Raw genomic sequence first — 27,297 nt, forward strand, 5'->3', positions numbered from 1 at the left:
GAGAGGCTCCGCCGTGACTCCCCGCCTCCCCGGAGGTTCGGGGTTACTTTTTTCCGCCGTTATTAAATAAATAAGTACGAAGGCGAAAAAAAAAAAAAAGGGGGGGGGGAAGGAAAGGAGCTCTGGCACCGCGCCCAGTAGCGCGGCTAGTAACCCTCCCAGCTGGTTGCTTTTGGCTCCAGAACATTTTATGTGTAAGCAGACTGTTGAAAATAAATAAATACCGTGTAAGCAGAACTATGGGGTTTTTTGTTTTGTTTTTCTTCTTTTCTCTTCAATAAAGCAGTTCTAACTGTTTGCAACTTTTTGAAGGTAGTACAGACTACTTGGGAATGCTGTTTGGAGGCATGTTAGGATAACCTGGTGTGTTTTAGTTACTGAAAAACAGAGTGTGTCTCTTCCCACAATAATAGGATGTAGAATCTAAATTAACTCCAGCAAGGTTTGAAGTTTCCTGCAAAAATGTCACCGCATGCATGTTTTTCTTCAATGCCTGTTTCCTTTACATCCATTTAAAAAAATAAGAAAATCCTGTTGTGGAATTTCATTCTGGAGTCTGAACTTTATCCTTATTGCTGTTAATGTGGGAATGTTTTGTCAACTAGGAGACAGTGTAACAAAGTTTCTTTTTTCCCCTTTTTTTTTTCCTTCATGGATGTTTTCAAGGATAGTTTTAGTAATAAAACATACATTTTCAGAAGAGCTCCATTATGTTCCTAGTCACACCATCCTAGTCAAAACCTTGGATTATTTCCTCACCTGTCAAACACTGCATGAAAGAGAAATTGGACCATTTCCAATAAATGTTACCATCCTGTTGAAGGTTTCACCCAGTAACCAGCATGATAGGATTATTTCAAGGTAGGCACCGGGAAACAGATGGACTGGTTAAAAATTTTTGGTCACTTTTTTGTACAGGAAGTTGAACAAATGCTTATGAACAAAAGTCTTCTGTGAGAGTATTTTGCCCTAGGGGAGCCCATATCTTGACCAAGGATAGTTGTGATGTCTGTGCTCCCTTGGCTCAATGCTAATGAACCGTAAGTTTTATCTAAAAGAAAAATAGTCACCCTTGAATTCTTTCCTAACTGAAACCAAAATTTTCAACTAGGAGCAGTAAGAGACTGCTATCTGAAGATGTAAGTTACCATGGTGCTACCTCACTACTGCCAAGTAAATTCTGGTGACTTCCATTTTAACAGCACATCACTTTATGTTGAGACAGTGGTAGTGGTAGTGCTTTCCAGGAGGTTCCACAGAAGAGTAATCCCACAGCGCTTTGAGCCCCATTGAAATTGTTGGGAGGGTATATCATCAGCAAGAAGCCATAGGGGCAGGTGGATTTCTGGGTGGCATGGATTCTTGGGGGTGCAATCGTTTGTTTTCTCTAGTCTGTTTTGGTGTGGTGTGGGCACTTGATACATTGCAAAATTTAGGAAGCCCTGTCCAGCTGTGATCAGGGCAGGAGAATGACTTTCCATTGGTTTCTATTTCACACGTTGCCCCTTCGGCAAGCAGGCCTAAAATCTTCGTTGATTTTGGCATGCCAGCCAGCTACAAGCCATCTAAGGCTTTGACAGCTGCTCGAGATTAGAGTTGAAGGAGATATCTGTCTTGCACACGCAGGGGCTACAAATCTGTTTTAGTCCTAAGGAATCAATAGTGCATTCAGATCCTCAGTGAGCCACACAAAAGCAGCTGTGAGAAGTTGCTTGCCTGTTCGCTCCCTTTTTTCCCCCAGACATGCCAGCCTGCAAGGGCTCAGACCCCGCCCTGTGATCCCTGCAGACTTCACCTGGGTGCAGGGCAAGGAACCACTAGTAAATCACCATGGGCACTTTGGATGGACTGGTAAAGTGAACATGGTTTGATGTAGAAAACTGAAGTAAAAGATTTTTCCTGGAAGTCATAATGTGTTAGAAGAGAATAAAATATCTGCATACTGCAATAGTCAGGATGGACCCCAGCCAGCGTCCCGCAGGGTTTTTATTAAGATTTCCTTTAAATGAAAGATTTTAGTCTTGGAAATATATACTGAAGTACATCAACAGATCAAGGTCCTAATGTCACTTTCCCATTGGGTTAAGGGCAGTCGTTCTCAACTGGGCAAACATGGACTCATACCAGATGGATTAGCATGCCTATAAAGAGAGGAAGAATCAGTTTTTCGTACCCACTGGAACTTTAGTTAGCAATGCTGTCTTGCTAGAGTTTGCCATCAGTTGTACTTGAGTGGGTGTTGAATTGTTTTGGACAGGAGGATCGGGGCTTTAATCATCTCCCATAACAGTGAGTGTTAGATGGGCAGCAAAGCAGTTCTTGGATTGCCTGGTGGATGTCCAAAGGCAGCTTTTGCTCCTCTTCAGTTACAGCTTTTCAGTAATTTAGTTAAATTTTTAAAAGCTTGTTTATTATTTGCCGTGGTTAGAAAATGTGAACAAAGAGCAATTGCAAGAGGAGCTTGCAAAGACAGTATAGATACATGGATAAGGAGGAGCACGTATTGTCCTTGTTCATTTTCCTTCCTCTTCTCTGATTTTCCCATGCCTGGCAGGACTTGATTAGTGTGCTCTCTCTCCATTCACTGGCTGGAGTTCAGTGCTTTTGGGAGTTATCAGCCATCATGTGCAAAAGCTATCACTTCTGTTTTCTGATCTACAGTTTATCAAAGGACAGCAGAGCTATACGCTTTTTTCAGTCTTTTTTTTTCCTTTTGGATTTGCTCTTGGGTAGTTCAGTACCAGCCACACTATGAGAAGCACCAAAGTCCTCAAATGGAGGCATGACCAGTGTGTTGGGAAGGTAACATTTCAAAGAAAAACTAGTTAGGTGATGAAAGATTTTTGTTTCTTCTTGAATAGCGATGCTTGTCAAGAAAGACATTTCCAGTAAAAACAGACCTATCAGTGTTCCTGGGAAGAGGTCAGGCAGCTCAGCATGAAGTTAGAAGCACAAGAAGAGGGGAAGGACAAGTTGCAAAGGGGGAAGGTCTCGGGAAACTCTTGCCCTGATGATCAGGATGCTCATCAGGGCCAGTTGAAGACTGGGGTCAAATCCCTGTGCTGATGTCCTGTGCTAAGAACGTAATCTGTGAATGGGAGTTCATTCTGTCATATACATTTTGCAGAAACAGATTACAGACTGTCAGGCTTGTGTTTCATCCTTCTACAGACCCAAAGTTCTTTTTGTGGGCATGAAAATGTACTTCAACAGCACAGAAAAACCATTTCCCATCCAGCTCCCCCCTTGAGATGAAAGCAGTCACTGGAAGGATCCTGTTGTTTGTTGACCTTGGCGCTCGGTGAAATGATTCTCATAGGTCAGAAGTGAACATGTTTCTCAGACTGCTCTTTTTCATCTCTCTTGGCTTTGTGGGATTTCCTGCTCATGGACAAGGAAATAGCAGCTTCACCTGTGTTTGTGCAGAGGAATTGTAATTTCCTTAACTGGCCAACTTTGTCGTAGTCCTGAAATGAAATGGAAAACTAATATTTGTTTCAGCAGTTCTAGGTGTTGGTAAACAAACTAATTGGTTAGCAGTTCAGCAATTCCAGGATTTGTCTAGTAAAGTGAAGTTATTCCATTCATTAGTAGCTACTTGTGAGCCTTACTGAGAGTGCTGTTACGGGGCAAGCCCCCTTGTACCTGAGGAGCTGGACATTGAGATACTCAGCCATAGATTTAAATCCTCATCTTAACTCAATCCACTATGAATCTGAATGTGCAGAAAAGCCCTTACAGTAATAATTCTAAAGAGTTTTAAAAGGAAATTGATTTTTCTCTTCCAGCTACTTTTACTTTCAAAGGTGGAGCAACCTTTATGTCATTGTACTTTACAAGAGGACATTTCAAAGCATTTACAGGTGCAGTGAGCTACTCACAACACACCTTTCAGCTGGCCATTTCAGATTTTGGTGCACTTCAAAGAATGGAAAGCAGAGCTGTTGAGCTGAACTGTCAAGTCCCATTTGATGTGAAGCCCTAAATGACTCGTCCACAGCTACAAAGGACATTCTAGGCAGAGAGTCTCAACTTCTGTATTTTTTTCCCTAAGATTTAAATTGGTCGGGGCCTTTGAGGCTGAACCCTCATAATATTTCATGGGGAATCCTATTCCTTTTTTCTACCCTTTTTGTGCTTTTGTAAGTTATGCAAGAGTTATAAGTACAATGTAAAGGTGTATTGTTTTCACTTGCTACTAAATTTACATCCAAGGCTTTTCAGTTTTTGGGAAACACTTTTTTCACCCTGCCATATTGTCAGATGGGGCTACAATTGTAACAGCTCCAGAATTTGGGTTAAGTATGCAGTTTGTCCCAGACTTCAGGCTGATAGAGTGGATATTTTGGATACCTAGTCAAGGGCATAAAACGCCCATGTTTTCAGACAGAATGGGTAACCACAGATTTGCCTGCTACTAGTGGGAATTGCAAGAGCTCTTTTTAAAAGTTGATGCTTATCTTTCTTGAGAAGTTTCTGTGAAAAGTAATGGCAACTGCTGAAGGTGTAGGTTTCAGCTCCCCACACTATGAATCTGATTTGTCCTGTTGATGAGGGTCTGAGTGTGAGCGTGTGGAATTAATCACTTTTTAGACAATTATAGAATTATAGACAAAAAATTGTGCACAGTTTAAAGTATTAAAAAATGTTTATAAAATATAAAATGTGTGTGCTGCTGTGTACTCGGTGATCTACCAGAGCAGAGCAGGGCCCCCTCGGCTGCAGCAGTTGCTGCTGGCCCGGCCAGAGCTCCTCAGCTGTGGCAATAGTTCACTGCAAGGGAGGCTGCAACCTGAGCCTGCACCAGGCACGGCCCAGAATGCAGGTCTCATAAGGACACAGGGAACCAGCCACACCACCAGCACGGCATGTGTGTGAAAATAAAGGTGTAGTGCTCAACAGGTTCCAGGTCGGTGTCTCACCTCTTCTCACTCTGATGCCACTTCAAGGATGACCAGAAATTCTTCTAATTTAGCTGCCAGGGTATGTGCCCTTTCATGTCAGGCATGCCGACCGGGGTATCTTTACGTGCTGATGTTTGGTAGCTGTTAATCACCTGTTCCCAGTGTTAATCATCAGCTTCCTCATCTGCCAGGAGGAGAATGAGAGTTGGCTCCCAGGAAGTCATCATGGGTAGGGTGGCAGAGTCCTGCCAGCTGCCTGGGTTTGTGTGGGGTTTGTCTTCTCAGATGACCACCCCGATACTTCCCCCAGACGAAAAGCTCATGGAATATCTTGTTTCATGCTGAGCCCTGTGTGCTAAGCCCCACTGACAACTGATCCCACACCACTGGGTCTCAGCCACCCCTTGGATCAGTTGTCCTTCCTTTCTAGATCCTCTTTCTTGGCTTTCTTACTGCTCCTGAGTAATATGGCCTTGTTCTTAGGTGGTGTTTTCTGGTACATATTTCAAAATGCTTTCCAGTCCTTTTTATATTATTCCTTGTTTTAAATGGGAAAACTTATGACAAGGAGGCAGGACAGCACCTAAAGCACAGCCAGGAGGAAACCAAAGAGCTCCCATGTCCTCATCAGTGTTTGAGCCATATCTCTGTCCAGCCTGTTAAAAGTAGAAAAGACTTAGATGTTTATATATTTCTTTTTATGTTTTTCCTTAAAGTTGTCCTTTATTCATTTTGGACACTGATGCTTTTTGAGATTTAAAAAAATACAACATTGCTGAAAAATACTTGTGAATCAGTGCTGGATTTCTTTTTCACTTCAGTTTATTGTTTTAAAACATAACAGTAAGTGAACTTAATGTCTTGGGTCAATCACTGATAGATTTTAAAAAATACTTCAGCAAATAGCCTACTTCCAGAACTTATTTCTGCCCATTGTATTTAAATTGTAACAGTGGCTTGAAAAATATTTGATATACAGAAATACCCCAACCAGCTGCCGTTCAGTCCCATATGGAGAAGTAATTTCTGAAGTGTCCATTCATTGCCTTCTCTCATTGACACAAGGGGAATTTCTGATCCTGTTGTTCTTCTAATATAAAAGGATTTTCATTCTAGTAGGGCCAGTACTAGGCATAGGAAAAAAGTTAGTTTGCTGTTTCTAGTAACAGGCAACGGTGGTTCTGTTCTATTTTGCCCCCAGCAGATCCCAGAGAGTGAGGCTGGCTTCTGGTGCTCCTGCTGAGACAGCAGCCAGGATATAGGTGTGTGTCAGGGAAGTAGACAGTTTGGTTTTATCTGTGTCCCTGAGCTGCCCATATTCAGTTTTGCCAGGGCTAATGGGAAGCTTTCAGTCAGGTCTGGGTTCAAGCCACATGAAGACACTGATGTGTAAAATATGTGCAAAACTGAGAAGGAAACCGTGAGTACAAACCATGAGCAGGGAAAGTAGGCAGATAGTGAGGGGGTTAGTTTATTATTTTATTTCATGCCCCCAAAATAAAATCAAAGGCAAAGCATGACACTGAGTAATTTATATTGCTTTGTATGTGAACTCTACAACCTCTAGACTGTCAAGTGAATTTTTGGACAAATGTAAGATCACAGTGGGGTCCAGGCTGTGCCATTTCCTATGGTGTCCTATAATTGAAAGGGTTCAGTAGGAACTAGGTAGGAAAGTCACTATGAACATCCAGGTGATGCAGAGTGTGAAGATGGATTTTTTTCTTCTCATTATCTTTAACCAGAATCACATCAGTGACAGTGCTGCATGTCCTCTCTTCTCACTTTTGGGTTTTTTTTCCCCATTTTTTTCTGGATTTAAGTATTACAATACATGAATCAATTTAACCTTGCCTGTTTGCAGTCCACAGAATCGTTTGGAATAGCAGTCAGCACAGACCATGCAATTACCTCTGTTAATCTTATAGTGGCTCATTATTAGGAAATTTGACTGAAGACCTGAGTTTCTTGCAAGGCTTGATACAAAGTCACTGCATAGGAATATGAATTTCTTCTGTCTTTGACTTGGTTTTTGGGCCCTTGGAAAGAAACTCTCTGTCCAAAGGGAAAGTCTTATTTACCTTTGTGTTCTCTCACTGCTTTGTACAGCTGTGATGATCAGTGCAAGTGGGCAAAAGCGAGGGAGAAATGAGGATCTATGGTTACTCCATCATTATATGGAAGTCTAGTGTATGCTGTCAGGTTGCATGCAAATAAAATGAAACTATACAATAATAATATTATAATAATACTGTAAAACTGTGATAATACTTGTTAATTGACAGATCAGAGTGTTAATACCACACCTGTGTCAATGGTATCTTTATGGAAATGAAGTTTTATATGAAAAGACCTGTGTTGCATTTTTGTTCTCTCATTCCTGCACTGGTTTCATATGAATTGGAGTGATGTTTTGCCTAGTGGAGTTAGACAGTGATACAGCTGTCCTAACATTTGAAACCATGTGAGCAAAACCAGTTCTGTTTCCAAAGATCAGCCTGCATTCCTCACCCCTGAGAATGTGCTTTTTTTACTAGTGTTCCAAGATGTCTTCACTCTGACCATCTACCCAAACTGTCAGCAAATCCTCATCAGGTAGATGGACCATCATAATTTCAGTGTTATTTATTTCTTTTTGTATTTTCTGAATGTGAATGTTTTAATGTATTGCCCAGTAAAAGTCCAAGAATGTGTAGAGGCCTTAGATGTTGATTGGGCTTTAAAGCCTGGGCTATTACTTCTTGTGTAAACCAGTCACATAGTTTATAGTCTAGAGATAATTCCTGAAAAATAGAGACAATCTCTAATATTTACTGATTTAAGCTAACTAGGTGATTTGCACTATTAGAATAACTATGATACACCATGAAACTTGATGTTTTCACTGCTATAATACAACTTACATTTTCAGCTTAAAACATTGCTGACAAGACTTAGAGACCCACGGGGACTCTTTTTTAAGCTTAAGAATTTTTCTTTATTGCTTGAAGCCTCAGCTCAGAAAGTTAACTCTTGACAGGGGATTTATCAGGGTTTTATTTCTGGGGTTTGCAACACTGCCCACTAAAATTATTGTCATTTTGCTTAACCTTTTCTAACGAGGAAGACAAGACTCTTCATGCCTTCTGCCTGCGTGGCTGTAGGGCAAGGAGAGGCAACAGAAAGTAACAAGTTCTGTTTAGTAGTCAGATGAACTAAGTGAAATGACACTTGTCATGAGTGAAATTTGGTCTGAATACCCAGGAAACTTCATTAGAGGACAGGCTGGCACTGGAGAGGATGATGTGTTGACAAAATAAACTACAGCAGGGGGAGCCTGGAAGCCAGAATTTGGAAGGTTCCCTGCCCATGGCAGAGGGGTTAGAACTAGATGATCCCTTCCAACACAGAACATTCTGTGATTGTAAGAGCCAGGCTTTGCAGTTCAACACAGCCTGCTGCAGTCAGGTGCACCAGTGATCTTCCTTCTCAAACCAGGAGCTGGGAAACCAGCACCATGTGCCAGTGTCTGTGTCTACATCCTCAGCAGACTGCAGCCTCTGCTGATGTATCCCTGTTACCAATATAAGTCAGTGTGTGTTGTTGCACGGGTGCCTAAAGGAATAGCAGCAGTTCATGGAAGAGCCCCAGTTTTGTAGCCCTAGGCTACATCTGTCTGTGTCCCAAGTCAGCTTTTGCAGACTGTAGGGAGTGAGATGCCCACATACTCCTAGCCAGTGTTTGCCCCTAAGGCCCTTGTGAGCCTACAAGTGTGGCTTGTAGATCTCTCACCTCCAGCGTTGAAGGGGCACACAGAGATTTCAAGTGCTTGGGCACCAAGCCAGTGAAGTTCACTCACACAGCAGCATCCTGAGTTAAAAATGTGGTATGACTGTGAATAGCAAGGGAGGGTCGGGTTTGTGACTCTTCTTCCAATTGTTCTCCTTGTTTATAACCCCCAGAGATCAACTTACTTGAAGCATTTATGTCACAACAAGCAAGATAAAGTCACCCAGGCTGAAAACTAATCTTCTGTGGGCTTTTTTTTGCTGTCTTTTTTTCCCAAGAAAAATGACCCATCCCAGGGTCATTCCAAGACCCTGGATGAGTCAACAAAGAAATGACACTCTCACTGCATGCTTATGGAACAGATTTAGTGGGATGCAATCAAATAATTTGAGTCACATTACAACCTAAAGTCACTGCAAGCTGGTGGGAAATGATTTTTAGATACTAGCAGTCTTATGAGGAAAAAAAACCAAACAACTGTTAATTGAAAAGAAATTGGATGTGCCTAAATTGCACATTTATAATGTTTTATAATTTATTTCATTGTTAATAATTCAATACTGGCTGTGCATTTCCTTCCCTGTAAATTCATTCAATGTGTCTGAAGATTATTGGTTTGTTTCTTGGAGTTTTGTAGATTTATTACATTTCTGAGGGGAAGGAAGTGTTGGTTTTGGCACAGATGCTAAGAATATTCTTGTTCTGAAAATGTGAAGTAGTGTTCTAGTGCACTGCTAATCTGGCCCCTCTTATGTTGATACGGAGAAGGGTGTAGTGGTTTTCCTGCCCTACACATTATACCACTGTGCATGATTCTCCTATTCTCATGAATTGTCCAGGTGATTGATAGAAGGAAAATATTAGTATTAATAATTGTGTTAACAATCCATATGTGATTTAAAACGATTGCACTAATTGCAGACTAGTTCCTGTGCTTACATTCTTGAAGAAAAGTTTTAGAAGGCTAGTCTGACTCTCATAAGAAGACACCAAGTTTGATTTCTTGGAAAAATGATGCTGTTATTGATTCTTACTTAAATACTGCTGCTTTTGACACATAGAAATAGGGTATGGAAGAAATATGTAAGGCCCGATGGTGAGACATAAAAGACACTGTCTGTGCAAGGGAGTGAACAATAAAGGAGGCAACTAAGACTATGGATAAAGCCAGCTTCCCAAGAGCTGGATGAGGACCAAGCAGAAATAGTGTATACTTTAGCTGGAGGAGAACGTAATGAACCAGTGGGAAAAAGAAAGATATTAACTACAAAGCATTGCAGAAATTACTTGACTATGACACTCTACTTTTAAAACCTTTTGTTGGACAATACTGTCATGTAACTGTGTCATGTTACAGAGAGAACATGATTCTGAAGTGAGGAAGAAAGTTTGTGTTGGAAAAGCACAGGGGTGTTCACAGAAATCTTAAACTGAAAACACAAGTATCTTGGACACTTAACAGCAACACCTCGCTCTTAACTCCTGCCAGCACTTCTCCTCCTGCTACCAGAGACAAGGGGGGGGGGAGAAGAGGAGGAGGGTGTGTTTTAGCCAGATCCAGCAAGACAAATGGTGTGTTTCTGAAACATTTTACACACCTGAAAACTCTGTAGCTTAGTTTGAAATGTATGATAAAAAATGTGTTAAAGAAAAAAAGTATTTAATGTCAGTACTGGATCTCTAGGACTGTGTATTTTTGAAGGAGAAGAAGAGGAAAAAAGAGTGTACCTTTGTAGTTGATATCTGTGAATGATGAAAAAAATACAGGTTTAGGCCACTAGAAGGTATCCAAAAGCTAAGCGTTATTTTCAATACATTTTAAACCATTAACAGAAGTTTGGGGCTTCTCTAGTTATCAGGAGAAGCTGGATGCAAAATTTATCTAGCACTGCATCTTGTATCTACTGCATAGATCAGTTATTAGTTTGGAAATGACTGCAGTGGCTGAAAATAAACACCTTCCCTTGGACAGAAGTTACCCCACCTCAGCTCAGCCCTGCAGAGCTGTGAGCCTTTCCCAGCTGCTGCAGCACAAAATTGGCAAAATCTGTTGGCATGTAAGAATGAAGGCCACAGATAATCACTCTGGCATGATCTGGAAGGGCTCATGTCTCCTAACTGTGAATTATTCCATGAGCATTAATCAGCCCTGAAGATGGGTCTTTTGTGATAATTAAATATTGTTATTCCCCCACCTTGCTACAGATGGAGCACGTCAGACCTGAAAGCCATAGACCAAGAACTTAAGGGAGCACAAATGATCGAAGTCAAACTGAGAATCTTTGTGCTTGTGCCTTTCCACCAGCTGTCCATAGAGGATCTCTTTGTAGAGAAAACCTCTCTCTCTCTGTTGCTCAGCCTGCAGTGCGTTCAGGGTTTCCTCAGCCACAGAAGAGAAACATCACCAGAAGATGAGATGAACCAAAAAAAACAATTAAAATGCAAATGCTTTGTTAAGTGAGTTCACCGTGGTGAAGGAATCAGCTGAAAACAGCTAGTGAGTTATCCCACTGCCACAGCAGTGTTTTTGGTTTTTGCAGGGCAGCAGCCTCCTCAGCCCCTGTCTGCCTGTGGTTTAGCAGATAACGTCATTACACCCTGGCAAGTCCCTGGGTGGGTATGCTATTGGTTAGCATATTTGGCAACCTGATTTTTTCCCTGAAGGCTTGTTTTGGGAATGTATACCAGCAGGGCAGAACTGAGACCAGTGTCCCTTTGCCAGCAGGGAGTTGTCTGGTGGCACAGATGAGTTTTTTTAATCCCTTAAGAATTTATACATCCTCTGTATATATGGGCCCAGAGGTTTCTTCCTTTCAGTTTTATTTTTTTATTCTTTATGCAGGAAATTCCATGTAAGATTGAGGGGAGAAGAAAGGAAGAACAGATGCAGCACTGCTAATTAAATTAGGCATTTCCTAAAAGCAAAGACTAGGCAGTTCAATCTCATTAAAAAAATACCAGCATGGAGCCCATTCTTTCTGATTTGAGTGATTACTTGCACATCCAGATGTCAACACAGGGAAAACTATAAATGTAGAGAGGTTTATTTTGCAATAGTTTGTGTATTTCTTTATAATTCAACCTTTGCACCTACCATTTTTGGCTTTTTCTATTTTATTTTTTTAACCTGTGAAGTGGTAGAAGTTTTGAGGCAAATCAAAAAATGTCTTTCTTGCAGGATGAGATATAAGGACCATGTTTAGGGTGAGAGAGAAGGAAGGGAAATTAGGATAATGCCGACATTGTGCAAGAGATGACCCTTCAAGGAGATGGGTAACAAAATGACAAGTCTTTTATGAGGACTTTCAATAGCCTTCTCTAGCCCCAGTAGCTTGCTATGAAGTTAAGTGAGAAAGCCAACCATTAGTTTATCTCAATGCAGTTATTGTTGGTATCATATTGGTGGCTTTTTTTCTGACAAATTTACAGGTATGTTTTTTTTTCTAACCCAAGAATTATGGCTGAGGTCCCATATGTGTGGGGTCACATACACTTGCAAAAGTTTTTAGCATCAGATTATGGGTTATGTTATATTTTGCTGTAAATTTCTGTAGCACAAGAAAACTGTGACAATTTTTCAAAATATTTGTTGTGTCAGTTAAAATTGGAGGATGAGAACATGAAGTCGTTGGACAACAGAGAAGGTGAGAGGTGGATCAATGCCCCCCAGAGCTCCCTGGTTGCAGAATAAGGTAGGTTTAGGATCTGGGGTAGGTTGAGTCCCTTCAAGAGCAGGGACATGCTCTGGACCTCCCCAGTTCTGAGTAGGTGCTGAAAGAAGTAAACAGGATCCTTCAGTTTTGTGGATATAGCCCTGCACTTCCTTCAGTGTTTTGGTATTTGCCTGAAATGAGAGCCACCTGCATTCAAATGCATGTCAGTGAAATTACTGATGAGAACTTTTCCTTGCAGAAAAACATACATAATGTTTTCCAGTTATAGTCCTTCCAGCATTTTCACTAATTACTCACCTGTTCCTACCAGCAGGTAGCTTTGTACTTACAAAAACAACATCCAGATACACCCAAAAAAGTACTATGACTCCATATAAAATCAAGGTTACATATTTTTCAACAGCTTCACCAAAAAACACCAAGGACAGTATTCTAGCACTGTACATTTAGCTCTGGGTTTTAAGCTCTGGCTTGTTTTAGTTGTGAAATAGGTGAGTTTATTAAAACATTATATGGAGTCAAAGGTCCTTTCTAAATCCAGTGTTAGGGATGTTTACTCCAGAGTATTACAATAATGAGGCACTTTCCTCTGCACAAATAAAAAGAGCCACTTAATATTTTGTATTTGTGTTTTTCTGTGCTCATATGCCTCCTTGGGGAGCAGGTGCTCAGCCCAGGATGGTGCCACTGCTGTGGCAGGGAACTGTGCACCTGGGTCAGCTCTATGCCCCTGCCAGGGGGCATTCCTAGCCACTGGCTCCTGTTCTTATGATGGCCCTTGCTCCAGCACTGGTCTTTGTAAAAGTGTGTAGTATTAGTGATAAACCGTGGTATTTCTAGCGCATGAGCAAATTAAGATATAGTCTTGTTTTGCTTTGAAGCATGAAGAAAATATATGTGCTATACTAATCCTTTTTTTTTCTTTCTTTGTTATTCATTATTTTTTCTCCTTAGTTTTTCTCAAAGCTAAACTTCTCACAAAATTCAATTATAATATAGAAGTCTGTGTTGGAATGAAAGATAATTAAAAGTCCACTCAAACCTTTGCATCCCTAGTGGTTTAAAAGAAGTTTAAAGTTAGCATAGAGGCTGACTGAAGTGGGAAGGCAGTGTTAGTGATGGAGCTGTTTGGATTGGAAGCTTTAAGGTGACATCAGAAGGTTCTTCATTCTCTTCAGAGCTGGTGTTACCAGAAATAGGATCACATTTCACCTGGGACTTTGACATAATCCATGGACCCTTCCCTCTAGTTGGCTGCTTCAGCATTGCCAAACTGCTTTGTCAAGGGCTAATTTGAAGTGGATCACCAGCTGGACGCTTGACCAGGCTGCTCCTCCTTATGTTGATGCCCATCCAAACACTATAGAGCAGCCTTTAAAATGCCAGGACTGCCTACAGCCCTGTTGATATGGGTGATATACATGTTCACAAACAGGAAACTGAAGAGTTTTGGTTTAAATGAAAATTCTTATACAACTGGTTCCTAATGATCACTATTCATAAGTGCGTGAAATGTCATAAAGTTTATAAAAAGAACTGAGTTAGATACATCTTGCATACCTATGCTGTTCAAGTTTAGTATGTTATTCCTAATCCTATACAGGAGTTTAAAAAAAGAGTCAGTTAACACTTGATTTAGTTTAATTTTATTCCTTCTGGAACAAGAAAATTGTTCATTCCTTGTATTATGCTTTTGTATTGATATGCAGAAAATATCTTACCAAATACAGAAATCTTCTGTTTTGCTTATTGTGTCCTCTGTATGTTTCATCATGATTTCAGGTTTTTCCCTCCTGTGAGCACAGCCTGTGAAAGGCAGTGCCTGTCCAGGGCAAGGAGCTGTGTAGTGTAATGCACTGGTCCATTCTTTGGGTCTCTTCTGGGGTGAGAATTATCACTCTCTCCGAGACTTCAGCATGCAGCTAGAGTGAAAAGTGAACATAGGGTCTAAAAACGTTGAATATGTGTGCCAAGTATTTGAATGCTAGCAAGAGTGGGAGGGAGGTTTAAGGGAAATTACAAACCTTTTTCAAGGCAAGAAAAATGACTGAACCCTTTATCACTTCTTTTCATTTACAAAATGTCAAAACCGCTCCCCTGAGTTTGGCAAAGTTGCCATCATTTGTTTGTGAGCTGCTTGAAGGCACTCTTTGAAAGAATAATTATTAACCTTTGCTCAGTATGACAAAGAGAATTTTTCAGGAGGTATTTTCTGGGGGAGGTAAATTGCTGGGGATTGCAGGAGGGCACTCTGCTTCTTCACTTGAGATTGGAGCTGAACGGGCTTCAAACCATGATGTCAGAGTAGCACTGGCATGTGCCTTGAAGAAGGGCACAGAGACTGAGTTTGACTCCTGTTTGCCAACCCAGGGCTCCAGTATTCCCTCTGCGCCCACCATCATGCAGACAAGATCATCCATCATCTGTGAGATCTCTGCTTTCCTTTTCCTCCTTGGATCCCTGCAGCGATGCCATTTTGGGGGCCCCCGAGCGGGAAGAGCAGGGACCCAAGCAAACCCTGGCTGCCAGGATGGGCTGCCCACTTCTGGGCAAACCCTCAGAGAAAAACCCCTGTAGAAGTATCACCAGTGGAAGCACTGTTTGCTCGTTACTTTGTGGGAGACTATGTCCACACATTGATTCATTATTAAATAAGCATATAAATAGCCCTTTGTCTCCCTTGTTGGATGCATCAGTTGCTGTGCAAGTTGCAGAAAGCCCAGGATAAGAGGATGAGAAACAGTTGGGACAGGCAGAAACTGCCAGCAGGAATTTCTGAAGTATTCCTGTGGGCTTTCCTAAGAAGTGGCTCGCTTTTCCCAGGGACCGCTGGAAGCATGGGAGCACTCAGTCACATAATGTTCCCTCTCTAGGAAAACATTTGGTAGTAGTTTAAAAAAGAAAACTTTACAGAGCTTAAATAATGCCAAAGATGAATTTGGTGAAAACTGATGCTGTACACACTTTACTTAGGAGGGTTTTGAATTTCCAATGCTGCTTGGAGTTGCTAGCAATAGCTCCAGGGCTTGCCAGTCATATTCAGGTTTTCTGCACCACCTTTTTTATTTTAATCAAGTTATTGTGGCACTTCTAAGCACATGGCTGAATATTAAGCTTTTGTGTTCAATTCACCTGTATCAACAAGGTCATGGTACTCGTAAAAATACCACGTATTTTAGTAATCATAAAATTAATGAAATCCTAATAATTGCAAGAAAGGCTTCAATTTCATTCAGTTTTTAAAGTCATGCATGTCAGTGTTTATGTTTGTATGCTGGCTTGTAATTACTCAAGAGTCATGTAGCCTGGTTTACCTCTAAAGTAATGAGGAATAATAAAAAGATTTTTTTAATGAAAACTAATTTTTTTTAAGGGTTTAAAGACAGTCTTAAAGGAAACACAAAATGTAGTGAAGTGTGTCATTCCATACTGTGGGACTGACCAATGTCAGCAATAATCTGGCTAAAATAGGCTAAATTATTCTTGTTGTTTGTGTTGGGTTTTGTAAAAAGTAAACAAATCAATATATTGTCTGATTGACAGTCATCCTGAAAGCATCTTAATAGTAACTGGAGGCTTAAAATTTCTCACTGGGCTACAGTGCACTTAGAACCACAATGGATGGCAGTGCAGTGGTGTGTGCTGGCATAATTGGGTAGTCTTGGATTTTCCCCATCAGGTGAACAGGCATCTCCTCTGGCACCTTTAGAAACTCTTATTGTGTGTGAACCCTTACATGTGTGCTGAATAGAAGTACTGAATGAATATTGTTAGGCCCTGTGATAGTGTAGCGCTGAAACACATTGGTGGGGAGGAGATGGAGTCTGGTATTTTTTCTGTTGTTCATTGCTTTCCAGCTTAAGGGGTGTTCATCCAACTCCAGCTAAAACAATTCAGTTTAAACTGGCACATTAAAGTTCAAGTTGGTGCTTTATTTTACCCTACAGACAACAAAGATATATTTTATGATGGCTTAATGTCAGTGTCTGAATGAGAGAGGAAGTTAGAAAGGGACATGCTGCAAACAAAATCACAGGGACGTGTGGATAGCTAAAAAATTTTAAAAATGCAACAGCTGAGCAGGTGGCAGTGAAAATCAGAAATCTGTTGTTCAAGCTGTTCTCTTTCATTTTATACTTAGAACTGAAGCAAGAATGGTCTTTCTGGTTTTTGTTGGTACAGCTCTTGTTACAAAGAGGTCCTGATCTATGGTCAGCCCTCTTAAGCACCACGATAATACAGTCATTCATTATTAACACAAAGCAAGGAGAAGTGGGAACCTCAAATACAGCATGAAACAAGCAAATGGGGAAATGAAGGTATCAATTATGTACCTAATGTTGATGATGCTCTTACAGAGTAGTTGTTTTCCCCTCAGAAAAGAATCTGCTGGGAGAGCAGAGCGTATTCTCAGTGCTTTGTCTGACAACAAGATGACATCTCCCCATCTAAATCCTCAACAAACCCCTTTGTTTAGCCCTTTTCCCTCCCAGGAGAATTTCATGCTTTGCTTAGTCCTGAGCTGGTGCCTGGACCTAGAAGGAGAGCACTGCTGGCTCTCCCACATGGAAGTGGGATCCTAGTTTCAAATCCTACCTCCACCAACATCTGCACCCTTGGGGTGCGCTGTGAACAGGGCAGGCTCCAACACGGCATCCCAGTGCAATGAGCTGAAGGGCAACAATTTTCATTTGTAATTTATTCCAACTAAAGTTATTTGTTTAGCAGTGCATCACTTCCATAAACACTGATTTTATGGAAAAATTGAAGTCCAAAACATGTATGAATACAGCCTTCAAGCCTATATGAAGATGGTACTACAGTTCCGCTGGGTTTTGCTGTAGTGATTTATGGTGCCATCAGCTTGCATGATGGAATTACTGTTTTTTGATTGTGTAGGAAAGGGACCACACTGGTTTTTAAAGTATAATCGAATCCCATCACTTCGCACACAGACCTGTCCTTTTACTTGCCCCTGAGTGTCCAAGTTTAAATTGGAAAAGGAAGGGCAGCTGGGGTGTCAAATATGTCAGCTTGTGCCTGATTTTCCCCACCTTGGCCTTAGTAAAGAACAAGATACAGGGAATAAAACAGCTGTTTGCAGTGTGGCTGGGGACGGAGAGGGCAATGAAATATGATGCGGAATAAAAGTCAGCTGCAACTTGGCAACTCCCATTTCTTTATAGCAAAGAAGATGACTTAGAGTGTATTCAGAATTGTGATATTATAGGCACAGAATGATATGAATGATTTTTACAGGCTGTGGTTTTAGAGTTGGCAAATTGGCTTTTTGACTGAGAGGAACTGTATTTAATCATTAATAGGTTCTTCTGAGCATCTTGGAGTTTTATTATTATTGTTTACCAAAGCTGGTATCTAGCAACAAAGGCAAACATTTTAAAGGCAGCTAAAAACTGAACTTTAAAATAAACAATTTTCTCTACAGAGGCAGCAGAGCTAAAAGCCTGTACAAACATTTGCAATGACAGCAACAATCAGAAATTTGCTGGTTGGGTTTAAAAAGCCTTGACCTCCCTGGTGGGGTTCTGAGGCCAAGGAGGTCATAAAAAGAGACTGTTTGCTTTGGGTTTGACTTACACACATTTGGACAAGTGCAATATGCTGTTTCCTGTACTAGAAAAAAGGTGTTGAAGTGGTGCCAGTGTAGAAGAAAATGTTGCTCTTCAAAGGCAGCACAGTGAGCTCTGGGCTGTCCTGTCCCAGGGATTTAATTACATGACTGATCAAATTACTCCTAAGGTTTTGGGTACATAAACATTCTGTTGTTTGTACGTCAGGAGCTCCTTGTCATAGTACTTAAGAGAAGGGAAGCATTGGGATGGGAGTTCACAAAACCAAACCTGCTTTCAGATGCGTAAACATGTTAATTGCGAAAGATTTGGTTCAAGATAGTAATAATAAGGGTGAAAACACCTGTAATGCTCATACAGAATTGTATTTAGCAAGGGTGCTGGGTAGTCTGGAATGAGATGGAGTGGGATAGGATGGGATGGGGAGATGTGTACCTCCTTCCCATCCTGTTGGAGAGGAAAATAGCTGATGATGTTAGCACTTCACGTGGTTATTGCTGTAGCACTGGATATGGTGAAGGGGTCGGAGCAGCTCTTGCACCCACTGGTGGTGAGCTTGGGTAATCACTTCCTAGCAGAAATCTTTCCCTCTCTTCGGAGACTTCTCTCCCGTTCACTCCTGTTCTCTTCCTGCCCCAGCTCAGTGGCACACTATCCAGCCCAGTCTGGTCAGCAAATTCATTTGTCTGACACTGATGTCAGTAGAAGGACCCAACTCAGTTTTAAAAGCCCAGGCAAAAGGCGTTTTTTCTTTTGCCTCTCTGCGGTGATAAGGTGCAGCCTTACAAATGGTTACCAGCATGGTTGGTGGTTCAGCTGATATTTCCACCATGGTGGTGTGAAAACACAGGTTGAGATGACTGGAAGCCCACTTGTGTGGGCAGCATCTCTATAAAACTATACCTGCATGCTGCCTCCGTCAGTAGTGGCAATGGCTTCTGGGGACATAGCCAGGGATCTGCAGGCAAATGCCTCCCATCTTTCCAGCTATGTTGGAGGGGTGTCTGAAAGGCATCAGAGGAGGATTAGCAACTGGGTCCTTTAGTCAGTGAATATATCGATACAGAACTTAATAAATGCATTCATGCAGCTTACTTTTAGGTGAAATTACAAAATTATAAAAAAAAATAAAATAAATAAACTATAAATGAAAATACATGCTATTGTACTCCAAGGAGATATATCCCTTAATATTACATTATCCCTTAATAACAGAGAAGCATTCATTTTCAATGCTCAGCTGTGCAAAGTAGTTTGGTTGCTCTTTTATTTATATTGCTTTTTGTTTTTTCTGTCCTTCCACATCTGTTACTGTGCCTGGATTTTTTTTGTCCCTGTTTTTGTGGAGGAGTTACTTTGACCTTTGGCCTGATGTTTCATATATCTGGAAAATGTAACTGTCTGGAAACTTTCCATTTGCTGCTTTTTGCTCAAGTATTGGGGTTGAGAAAAAAAGAAATAAGCAGCCTGCATTAAACCTATGATCCCTTTCCCTCTGGTTGGAGCCAGCTGTGTTCAGGGTTAGAGAGGAGGTAGCAAGAAGATTTTTGGACAGATCACTTTCATACCTGTATAACAGGATGGCTGAGCATTTGCTTACCTCTTCCGTAGAAAGCTAAAAGGATGGAAGTTAAATGTTTCATTGAAGAGGAGGAAGTTGTGTAGGTGTTCTAATAAGGCCTGCATGATGCCAAAATCTAAATAATTAATTTACAAACACATGCTTGTGGGCATATTGCAGACATAAGGTCATGCCCTTAATTTTATTCAGACCTGAAGGGAATCCCTAATGTGTTTTGACACAAAAAAGCAGATGAGAAGAGAGGTGATATAACTGCAGTGCTTAATGCACTGTAGAACCCGCCCAGCTCGCATGCCAATGTAGGTGGAGCAGAAAAGAGCTCTGCACAGGTTCCTGCATGAAAAGTGTAATTTAGTAAGGCTGGATAGCCCTGACTGACTGTATTGCCTGTGGCATTTCCAGTGTCTCTACAGAGTGCTCTACAACCCTAACTTTGCTTTTTAAAATTTTCTTTAGAATTAACCCAGTGGGAGTGAAAACTGTGAAGTAACAGTGAAGCTGCATGTTACAAGTGTGTTATCTGCATTTGGGTTGCATTAGCAAGAGACAACATGTGGTAACTAATGTGATAGCCTGTAACTTGACAAAGCGCCCAACAGCACTTAAGTTGATGTGGTTGTTGTAGTAGGAAAAAAAAAAAAAAAGAGCAACACTTAAGATAACTCTAAAGCAAAGAGGTTCTTTGTGCTTTACCCCATTGATGCAAACAAGCATGTCTCAAGCCCTAAAGTTAACACTGTTTTAGGTCCTGTGTCTTGTGTAAAGTAGTGGGAGGGCCAAGGTAAGATCACTTGCTTGATTGCTGGAGGTTAGTGTCTTGCAGGGCTAGGGCATCCTGCCTAAGAGACAGATAGCTAAATAAGCTTTTCCAGACCTTGAGCCAGTTAATCCCAGGTGTGCAGGTGAGAGAGTGAGAACTAGAATAAATGCGTCATTGTTTGGGATTCTGGTCATATTCTTTCTCTGCACACTGTAGAAGAGGACAGTGTGACTGAGCATCCCCCTGAGCCACGTTGCTTTTTGTCTGAAACGTAGACCCCTGGGCATCCATGCTATTTTTTTCAGGAGAAGCACAGGCTTCCCTCATTCCCTTAGAAGTACCCTTTTTTAAGTTTTTTTAAATGGAGTTTAGGTAGGGGCTCATCAGAGGGCAGAACAGAATATGAGATGAATTTTTCACCCTTGCAGTGTTTGACTTTCTGCAGCGAGGTAACGTTTTGCTTGTGGAGATATGGGAGTTACAGGGCTTGGGCTCCCAAAGCTCTTTCTGGAATATTTGGCACTGTTGATCCAAGTGTGACTCCAACAACCCAAAAGGCATTTGTGTGTGTATCCTTGTAGAAACCTGGAGGTATGCAGGCAGTCATATCCATCCCTGCTGTAGTTTTTGCAGGAGGATTACCTCTGGCTGTTTCAGGGCAGCAGCCAGCATCCCTACGAAGTAGCCTCTTTCCAGCCTGTTTAGCTCATTGCCAGCAGGAGGTCCAATTAACATTTTGCGATATTGTCAGTTCCATATGGAAACTCCCATTCGGCCTCCTACATTTGAACTTCAGCTTTTTCCTTTCATTTAATTAAAACACAAGTCAATTAGCTCATGACAGTTTCTCCAAAGTTAAACTCCAGATGTATGGCAAGGCACAAGCTTGCAGATGCCAATTCATTGTGCTGCTCAGAGGTAGATTATAGCTCTTCCATTTGCCAGTTTATCCACTGGGAATTAGCTGCATTTTTTCCCTTCCAAATGGATTTTAAAAAAAACAACCCAAAACATGAAATCAAAAAAAAAACCCAAACCACAAAACAAAAATGAGAAAAAGAAAAAAGACCCATCTTTCTGTGGTTCTGGTCAGGAAAAATAGGTAGAACATTACAGAATTTGAGATCCATACTGAAAATGTCATTTTTAGTGTCAGAATGACTTCTGATTTTTAATGACCACGTCAAACATTTTACTATGCAGTATCTTGAATTTTGTCAGTAAGTTCCAAGAATAAGCAGCTTATCGTGCTCTATAGCAAGTTGATGACTTATTGTTCTTGTTGCTAACTGGGGATAATATGCAGCTGCATAAACATGTTGATTTTGCTGGCATAAAAACCACGACTTCCAACTCTGAGCTCTTTGGCAAGAATGTATAGAATATCATAGCGCTATAAGAAGAGGTTTTGAGGTCTCAATAAACCAAGATGACTTTTGTAGTGTACCCCTGCAAGGCAGCAAGGTGCACTGAAAGGAATAGAAAAAAATAACTGTACGAGCTAACTGGTAGTTAATAAGCACAGAAATCAGATCCAAATCCACACATAAGGTAGCCTTTAACTGGCATCTTCTGTTGCATTTCTCAATTCTTTTATGGTTAAATGTGGCAATACCTTGAGTCACCTGCATTCTGACAGGACAAAAAGGTTTTCCTCACACACTTTAAGGGTGGTGTGGTGATACCATAGTAATACTGCAAGAGAACCAGTGAAAGTATTAGGTGCCAGTGCTACCTTTGTGCTTTGATAAAGGTGAAGCACTTGACTCTGTTCCTTTTACCCTCTTGGTTGTATTGTCCAGCGATGGGGAGGAGGAGAGGCTGGAGGCAGACCTTTCCTTCATCTGGCCATTCTATACCTTGCTGTATGACAAAGATCCAGAGAGGAATTGCAGTGCAGGTGGGTGAGCCTTGGGAGATGTGGGTGGAAGAAGGAAATGCAGCATGAAAGGTGTGGTACAGAGGGGAAAGAGAACTTGTAGCTCTTCTAGTACTGTCTTGTACTTAGCAACCTTGATGTAAGAAAGAATCCCTTAAATGTATATTCCCAGTGCTCCAGCAGGATTAGATCAGTTCTGTAGAAGGGTGCTGGAGAGAGGAGTGGAGAGACAGAAGAAAGGAAAAATACTTCTGAGTAATTGTTCAGAAGGTTTAATAGCATTACAATCCTGTAATACTTTTTGGGTTTAGTATTCAGATTCAAGTGAAGGGTAATACATTTCAACACTATTTATTCAGGAAGGGGGAAAACCCCAAGTCTTCCACCTACCCTGTGAATGCTCTAGGGCAAAAGCATACTTTATTTTGTGGGCTCGTCCAGGTTCAAGCACATGCCAGGCTGTGCAGCACTGTTGGGTCCATGGCTGGAATGTTCTGCTACCCTGATTGCAACGGCAGAGCTTCTTTAGGCTGTCTGCCCAGTCCAGTTCCCAGCTCCCACCCTGTGCCACGGCTCCTCGCCCAACCCTGACACTGCAAGTGTTTGTAGGACTGTCCTGAAGACTCAATCACTGAAACAGCCCAGATTTAAAAAAACCTTTTAAAAAAGGAAAGGGGGAGGTGTTTTTGGTCTCGATAATTCAGAGATCTACTTGCTATGAAGCCCAATGAACAGCTGTATTTTTACAACTGAAGGGACAGCATGTTTTTTTTAGGGTCAGGAAGGAAAGTGTGGAGAAAGAAACTTCCCAGGCTGCCTTCATCACCAAAACCACTTTGCTGTGTAATTTCAGTGTGGGATGCTGTTTGCATAGAGAGAAGCAGAGACTTCAGATAGTCTTAATGTCACCTGTACCTTCAGAGTCAGGGATCATCTGATCAGAATTTCTCAGACTCCTAATAGCAAAACTTCTAACATACATACCTAAATTCTGTCCTATTTCTTTTCTTCTATGTAGTCCTAAGTGTTTTTTACTCCAGGATCTAAAGAGTCTTTATGACAAGAATAATCTAATTAAACTAATCATCTAACTCGTGGCTCATGCAGTGTGATTTGGCTTTGCAGTGCCTCCGTTACCATTGTTGTTGGTCTTTTACAACAAGATCTCCTCTTTGTGTGATGTCAACATACATGATTCATGTACGTCTTCTTATCCTTATGTACACATTGTATCCTTCAGCTGTAAAATCTTCACTTAGGGCAAAGGAGTGGATAAATGATGTTGGTAGTATAGTCAAAAGTCCTAATGTCTAACTTAATAATGAAGAATATTGACCTATAAAGCAAATAGGGTAAATCTTAAACATCAGTTTCCTGCTGAGTGTTTCAAAGAAGAGGAGCAATAGCTTTTGTAAAGATTTTTCCATAAATGCCCTGAAACATTATTGCTGAAATTGTGGGTTCTTTTCTTAATAGCTTAATAATTATTAAAATGTGTTACCTTGTGAATACATTTGTAATACATGTAATATATGTGCTTTTGAATATAAACAAGTTCTTTTTCCTAGAAATGTTACTTTATCTTACATTATTTCTAAAATCAGACTGTGATACTTGGCTATGCTTATTCCTCCTTACCAAATACATATTTGGGTCCTTTTTTTCAAATGAAAGAAATGGTACAAGGTGCCAGTAGATCAGTAAATTCCCAATTGTGAGCATTTGTTGAACTTGGTTTATAACTCAACTCCTCATCTTTTATTGTCAGAAGGAGTTAATGTTGAAGTCTGTTTTCAAAAGTTTCAGTCTTCCTAAACAGAATTATTCTCCATGAGTTTCACGTCTTAGCTCATTTGAAGCAGACAGATTTCTGTAGCTAGTATCATTATTTTGGAGTTATGTTTTCAGCAGAGGGCAGAACAGGGACTCATGCAAATACATATCTCTCTGTGGGGAGCTATTGGAGCCCTAATCCTCCTCCATTTCTGTTGGTAGACATAAGAGGAAGAAATCTAGCTGAGGCTTTTGTGACCTGCAATACAGTGCACTCCATGACTCAGAAGGATTTGAAAATATCAGTGTTACAATGTTTGTAAGACTGTGCTGTCTGTCACCAGGATACAGGCTCTTCACACCAGTAGCCCAGCCTTTTTAAGCTATTGGAGACAAGAACATGGGTTTTGTCCTGCTGCCTCAAGGGGTGGGTAGCCTCTCACTCTGCTGAGCTGATGGACTGCTTCTGCCAGTGACATAATGCTTGGCTGCTGTCCCAGGACAGAACTCTACAGCCTGCAGATCCTAGTCTCTTTTCTTCACCACTTCACTTTTGATTGTTTGGATTTACCAGTGTGGATTTCACTGAGAAATCATGTCTGTCTGCATCCCTTAGCACTCATGGGAGGGACCTCAGGAGGTCACTTGGTCCAGGCCCTCCCTCAGAGCAGGACTGTTCCTAAGAGTAGGTGAGGTCAGCCCCAGAAAGAACTTTAGAAGGTTGCCTGGCTGAGCCTTTAAAGCCTCCCAGGACCTGTTCCAGTTCTGTACCACCCACCTCCTGAAAGTGTTTTTCTTACCTCTCACCTGACTTTTCCTAGTTGCAAGCTGTGGCCCTTGTTCCTTCTTATGTCAACTGGAATTGCCAAGATAAATTTTGCTCTCTTGTCTTTGTGAGTACCCTTCAAGTAAATGTACTTCTCCCTTAGATCCACAGTTTCCAGCAGAGTTTCTGTATTCCACAGGGGACTGCACTCCATAGACAGTGTCTGTAAGCCCAGACAAAAGTGCAATCCCTAATTTCAGGTAAGGCAACCCTGCAGGGCTCCTTCTGCTGTCTTTTGCGTCTCTCTACAGAGCTGCTCACTAGCTTTGGTGTTCTCCTCATCCCTCACCTCTTGCCTGGCCTCTCGGGGTGTGTAGGGGGCAGCTGGTTTATTTTAAGGGAGTTTTAGCTTACATCACCCTAAAGATTGACTTGTTGTCTAGGGCACACAAGTGAGGAAGCTGGGATTTTGTACTCCTGCAAGGGGTAGACATAGCCAAGTTCTTAGCACGTTCTTAGTGGCTTACATTCAAAGTCCATTTGCGTGCCTTTCTTCTATCTGATCTCCATGTTATGGACCAGACAATACCCAAAGCAAACAAAGAAAAGCTTTAAACGATGTTGTATCTGACTAACAGTAATATGTCCTGGAGAAGTTTTCCGTCTCTCAGGCAGTACAGAATTTACTAAATTTTATGACATAACTTGTTTGGATTTATTGATTTAAGTGCTATCGTTCTCATACAAATTTATCTCTGGTTTTAACTTTGTAGACTTCAATGAAGTTATACAATGGATCTTTTTTCCCATACTTTGTTTCAAAACACTGGAAATAAAGTTCCTTGGACTCTGTTTGCATTACATCAGCTTTCTCACAGAAAAGATTTTTTTTTTTTTTTTTTTAGCATCCTGGATCAATCTAAAGCCTAGGACAAATATAGGATTCATTAAATGCCATTTGTCTTAGAAACAGAATGTGATTGCACCATGATGTTATGTGGCTGAATATATATCTTTTTAGCAGCTAGGACACAGGACCAGGATTCAGGAAGCCATTTGGCAAACATAGAATTAAGCACTTAACAATTCTGTGCCTCATATTTTCCATCTGTAAAATGGGAACAGTGATACTTCTTTCTTTCAGTAGAATTTCTGATTTAATGATCTATGATTATCATTACTACTGTTCAGAGTAGCATCAACTCTGTTCTGAATTGGCTATAATTAGAATGTTTAGATGAATGAAAGCAATTACAGTGCCTGTATGCCACAAACCGTTAAGCCCATTATTAATTTTATGTCTGTAAGTAATTGCACTTACTTCAGTGCTCACATGAGTAAAATTCAGGACGTTTGAAGTCTTTGCAGGACTACAAATGGAAAGCTCTAAGAAACCTTAGTTCTTAAATAGAAATAAATGATAGTAGATGTCTCAGAAATTTCCAGGAAATTTATTTTAACTGTATACTATGGCATATTGTGCAGTGAGTCTTAATTTGGTTCACAAAACTTGATGTTACAACCATTGATGATAAATATTGGCTTTTATATCAGTCAATATGTTTTTGCAGAAAAGTAATCCTTCTTTAAATTCTGTCTACGGTTCAAAAGCTTATTGTTAAATACATTTTGTTAATAAGAAGCCTGACTCATGGCAGGCTGCACTGTGAATGAGTGATTATCAGGGATATCAAACAGACCTGTTTCCATTCCACTGCCAGAACAGCTAACTTTAGAGCTTGTTTAGGAAAGGAATCGTTTCACCCAAAAAATAGTTAGTGTTTTCACATTACAAGGGTTTTGTTTTCTATATGATGACAGCTAGTTATTCAACTTTACTGAGGACAGGGAGAAAGTCACCCAAATACATGTTGAAAGAAATTCTCCAGTAGTGATGGAAAAGCACAGGACTGTGCAAATATGCTAGATGCGCATCATGAGAAGCAAGTTCTGGACAGCTGCAACTGAGATGCTGAGAAGCAGTGAAGCCCAGGGCAAGCTGGGGTGGGGACTGGCTGGTGACCACAGACTGAGATCAGATGCCCCTTGGCTCACTTCCAGAACAGGAAAAAAGCCACACAGATACACACACAGCTTGCTGCAATCTGACAGTGGTGGTGTTTAGCTCTTGGGTACCATTTTGTTTTCCATCCTTCAATTACCTTTACTTCTCTTCTTTATACAGTTGATGGTTTGGACAAGGCTTCAATTGCTAACTCGGAAGGACCAGCCCCAGGATCCCAAACTCCCCCCTTCAAGAGGAAGGGCAAACTCTCCAACATTGGCAAAATCTTTAAACCTTGGAAATGGCGGAAGAAGAAGACAAGTGACAAATTCAGAGAAACGTCAGCAGGTATGTCTATGGCCCTTTGGTGGCAAATAGTAGGAAATGTTATGATGATTTTGCAGAGCTCTTTGAGCTTGTTAGATGGCAGGGATTATTTAGGCATGGTATTTTACGTATAGAAGAACAGTTTGATCCTTGGCAGTCTTACAAGAATGACACATTCTTATAATACCAAGGCAAAATATGTGTTCCTATTTCTCTTACAGAAGGAGGAAATTAAGCACAAAGAAATTAAGATCAACATTTTCAAAAG

General features: G+C 40.9%; 1 protein-coding gene and 1 long non-coding RNA gene across 6 annotated transcripts in view; both read left to right on the forward strand.

Moving 5' to 3' along the window:
• Window positions 1-27,297, forward strand: part of PHACTR2 (phosphatase and actin regulator 2) — a 129,017-nt gene that overhangs the window by 59,621 nt on the left and 42,099 nt on the right. For all 5 annotated transcript variants that reach the window (XM_027904474.1, XM_027904499.1, XM_027904509.1 and 2 more), the window contains exon 2: window positions 26,883-27,050. In XM_027904474.1, the coding sequence (XP_027760275.1) occupies window positions 26,883-27,050 (168 nt within the window). The remainder of the gene's footprint in view (window positions 1-26,882; window positions 27,051-27,297) is intronic.
• LOC114068437 lies at window positions 12,748-14,973 on the forward strand. The gene is made up of 3 exons (XR_003573601.1): window positions 12,748-12,837; window positions 14,129-14,230; window positions 14,717-14,973. It is a non-coding gene; the product is annotated as an uncharacterized LOC114068437 (long non-coding RNA).

Source organism: Empidonax traillii, unplaced genomic scaffold (assembly GCF_003031625.1).
Source record: "Empidonax traillii isolate 1590-97213 ecotype Southwest subspecies unplaced genomic scaffold, ASM303162v1 scaffold24:size2376012, whole genome shotgun sequence".
Lineage (NCBI taxonomy): Eukaryota > Metazoa > Chordata > Aves > Passeriformes > Tyrannidae > Empidonax > Empidonax traillii.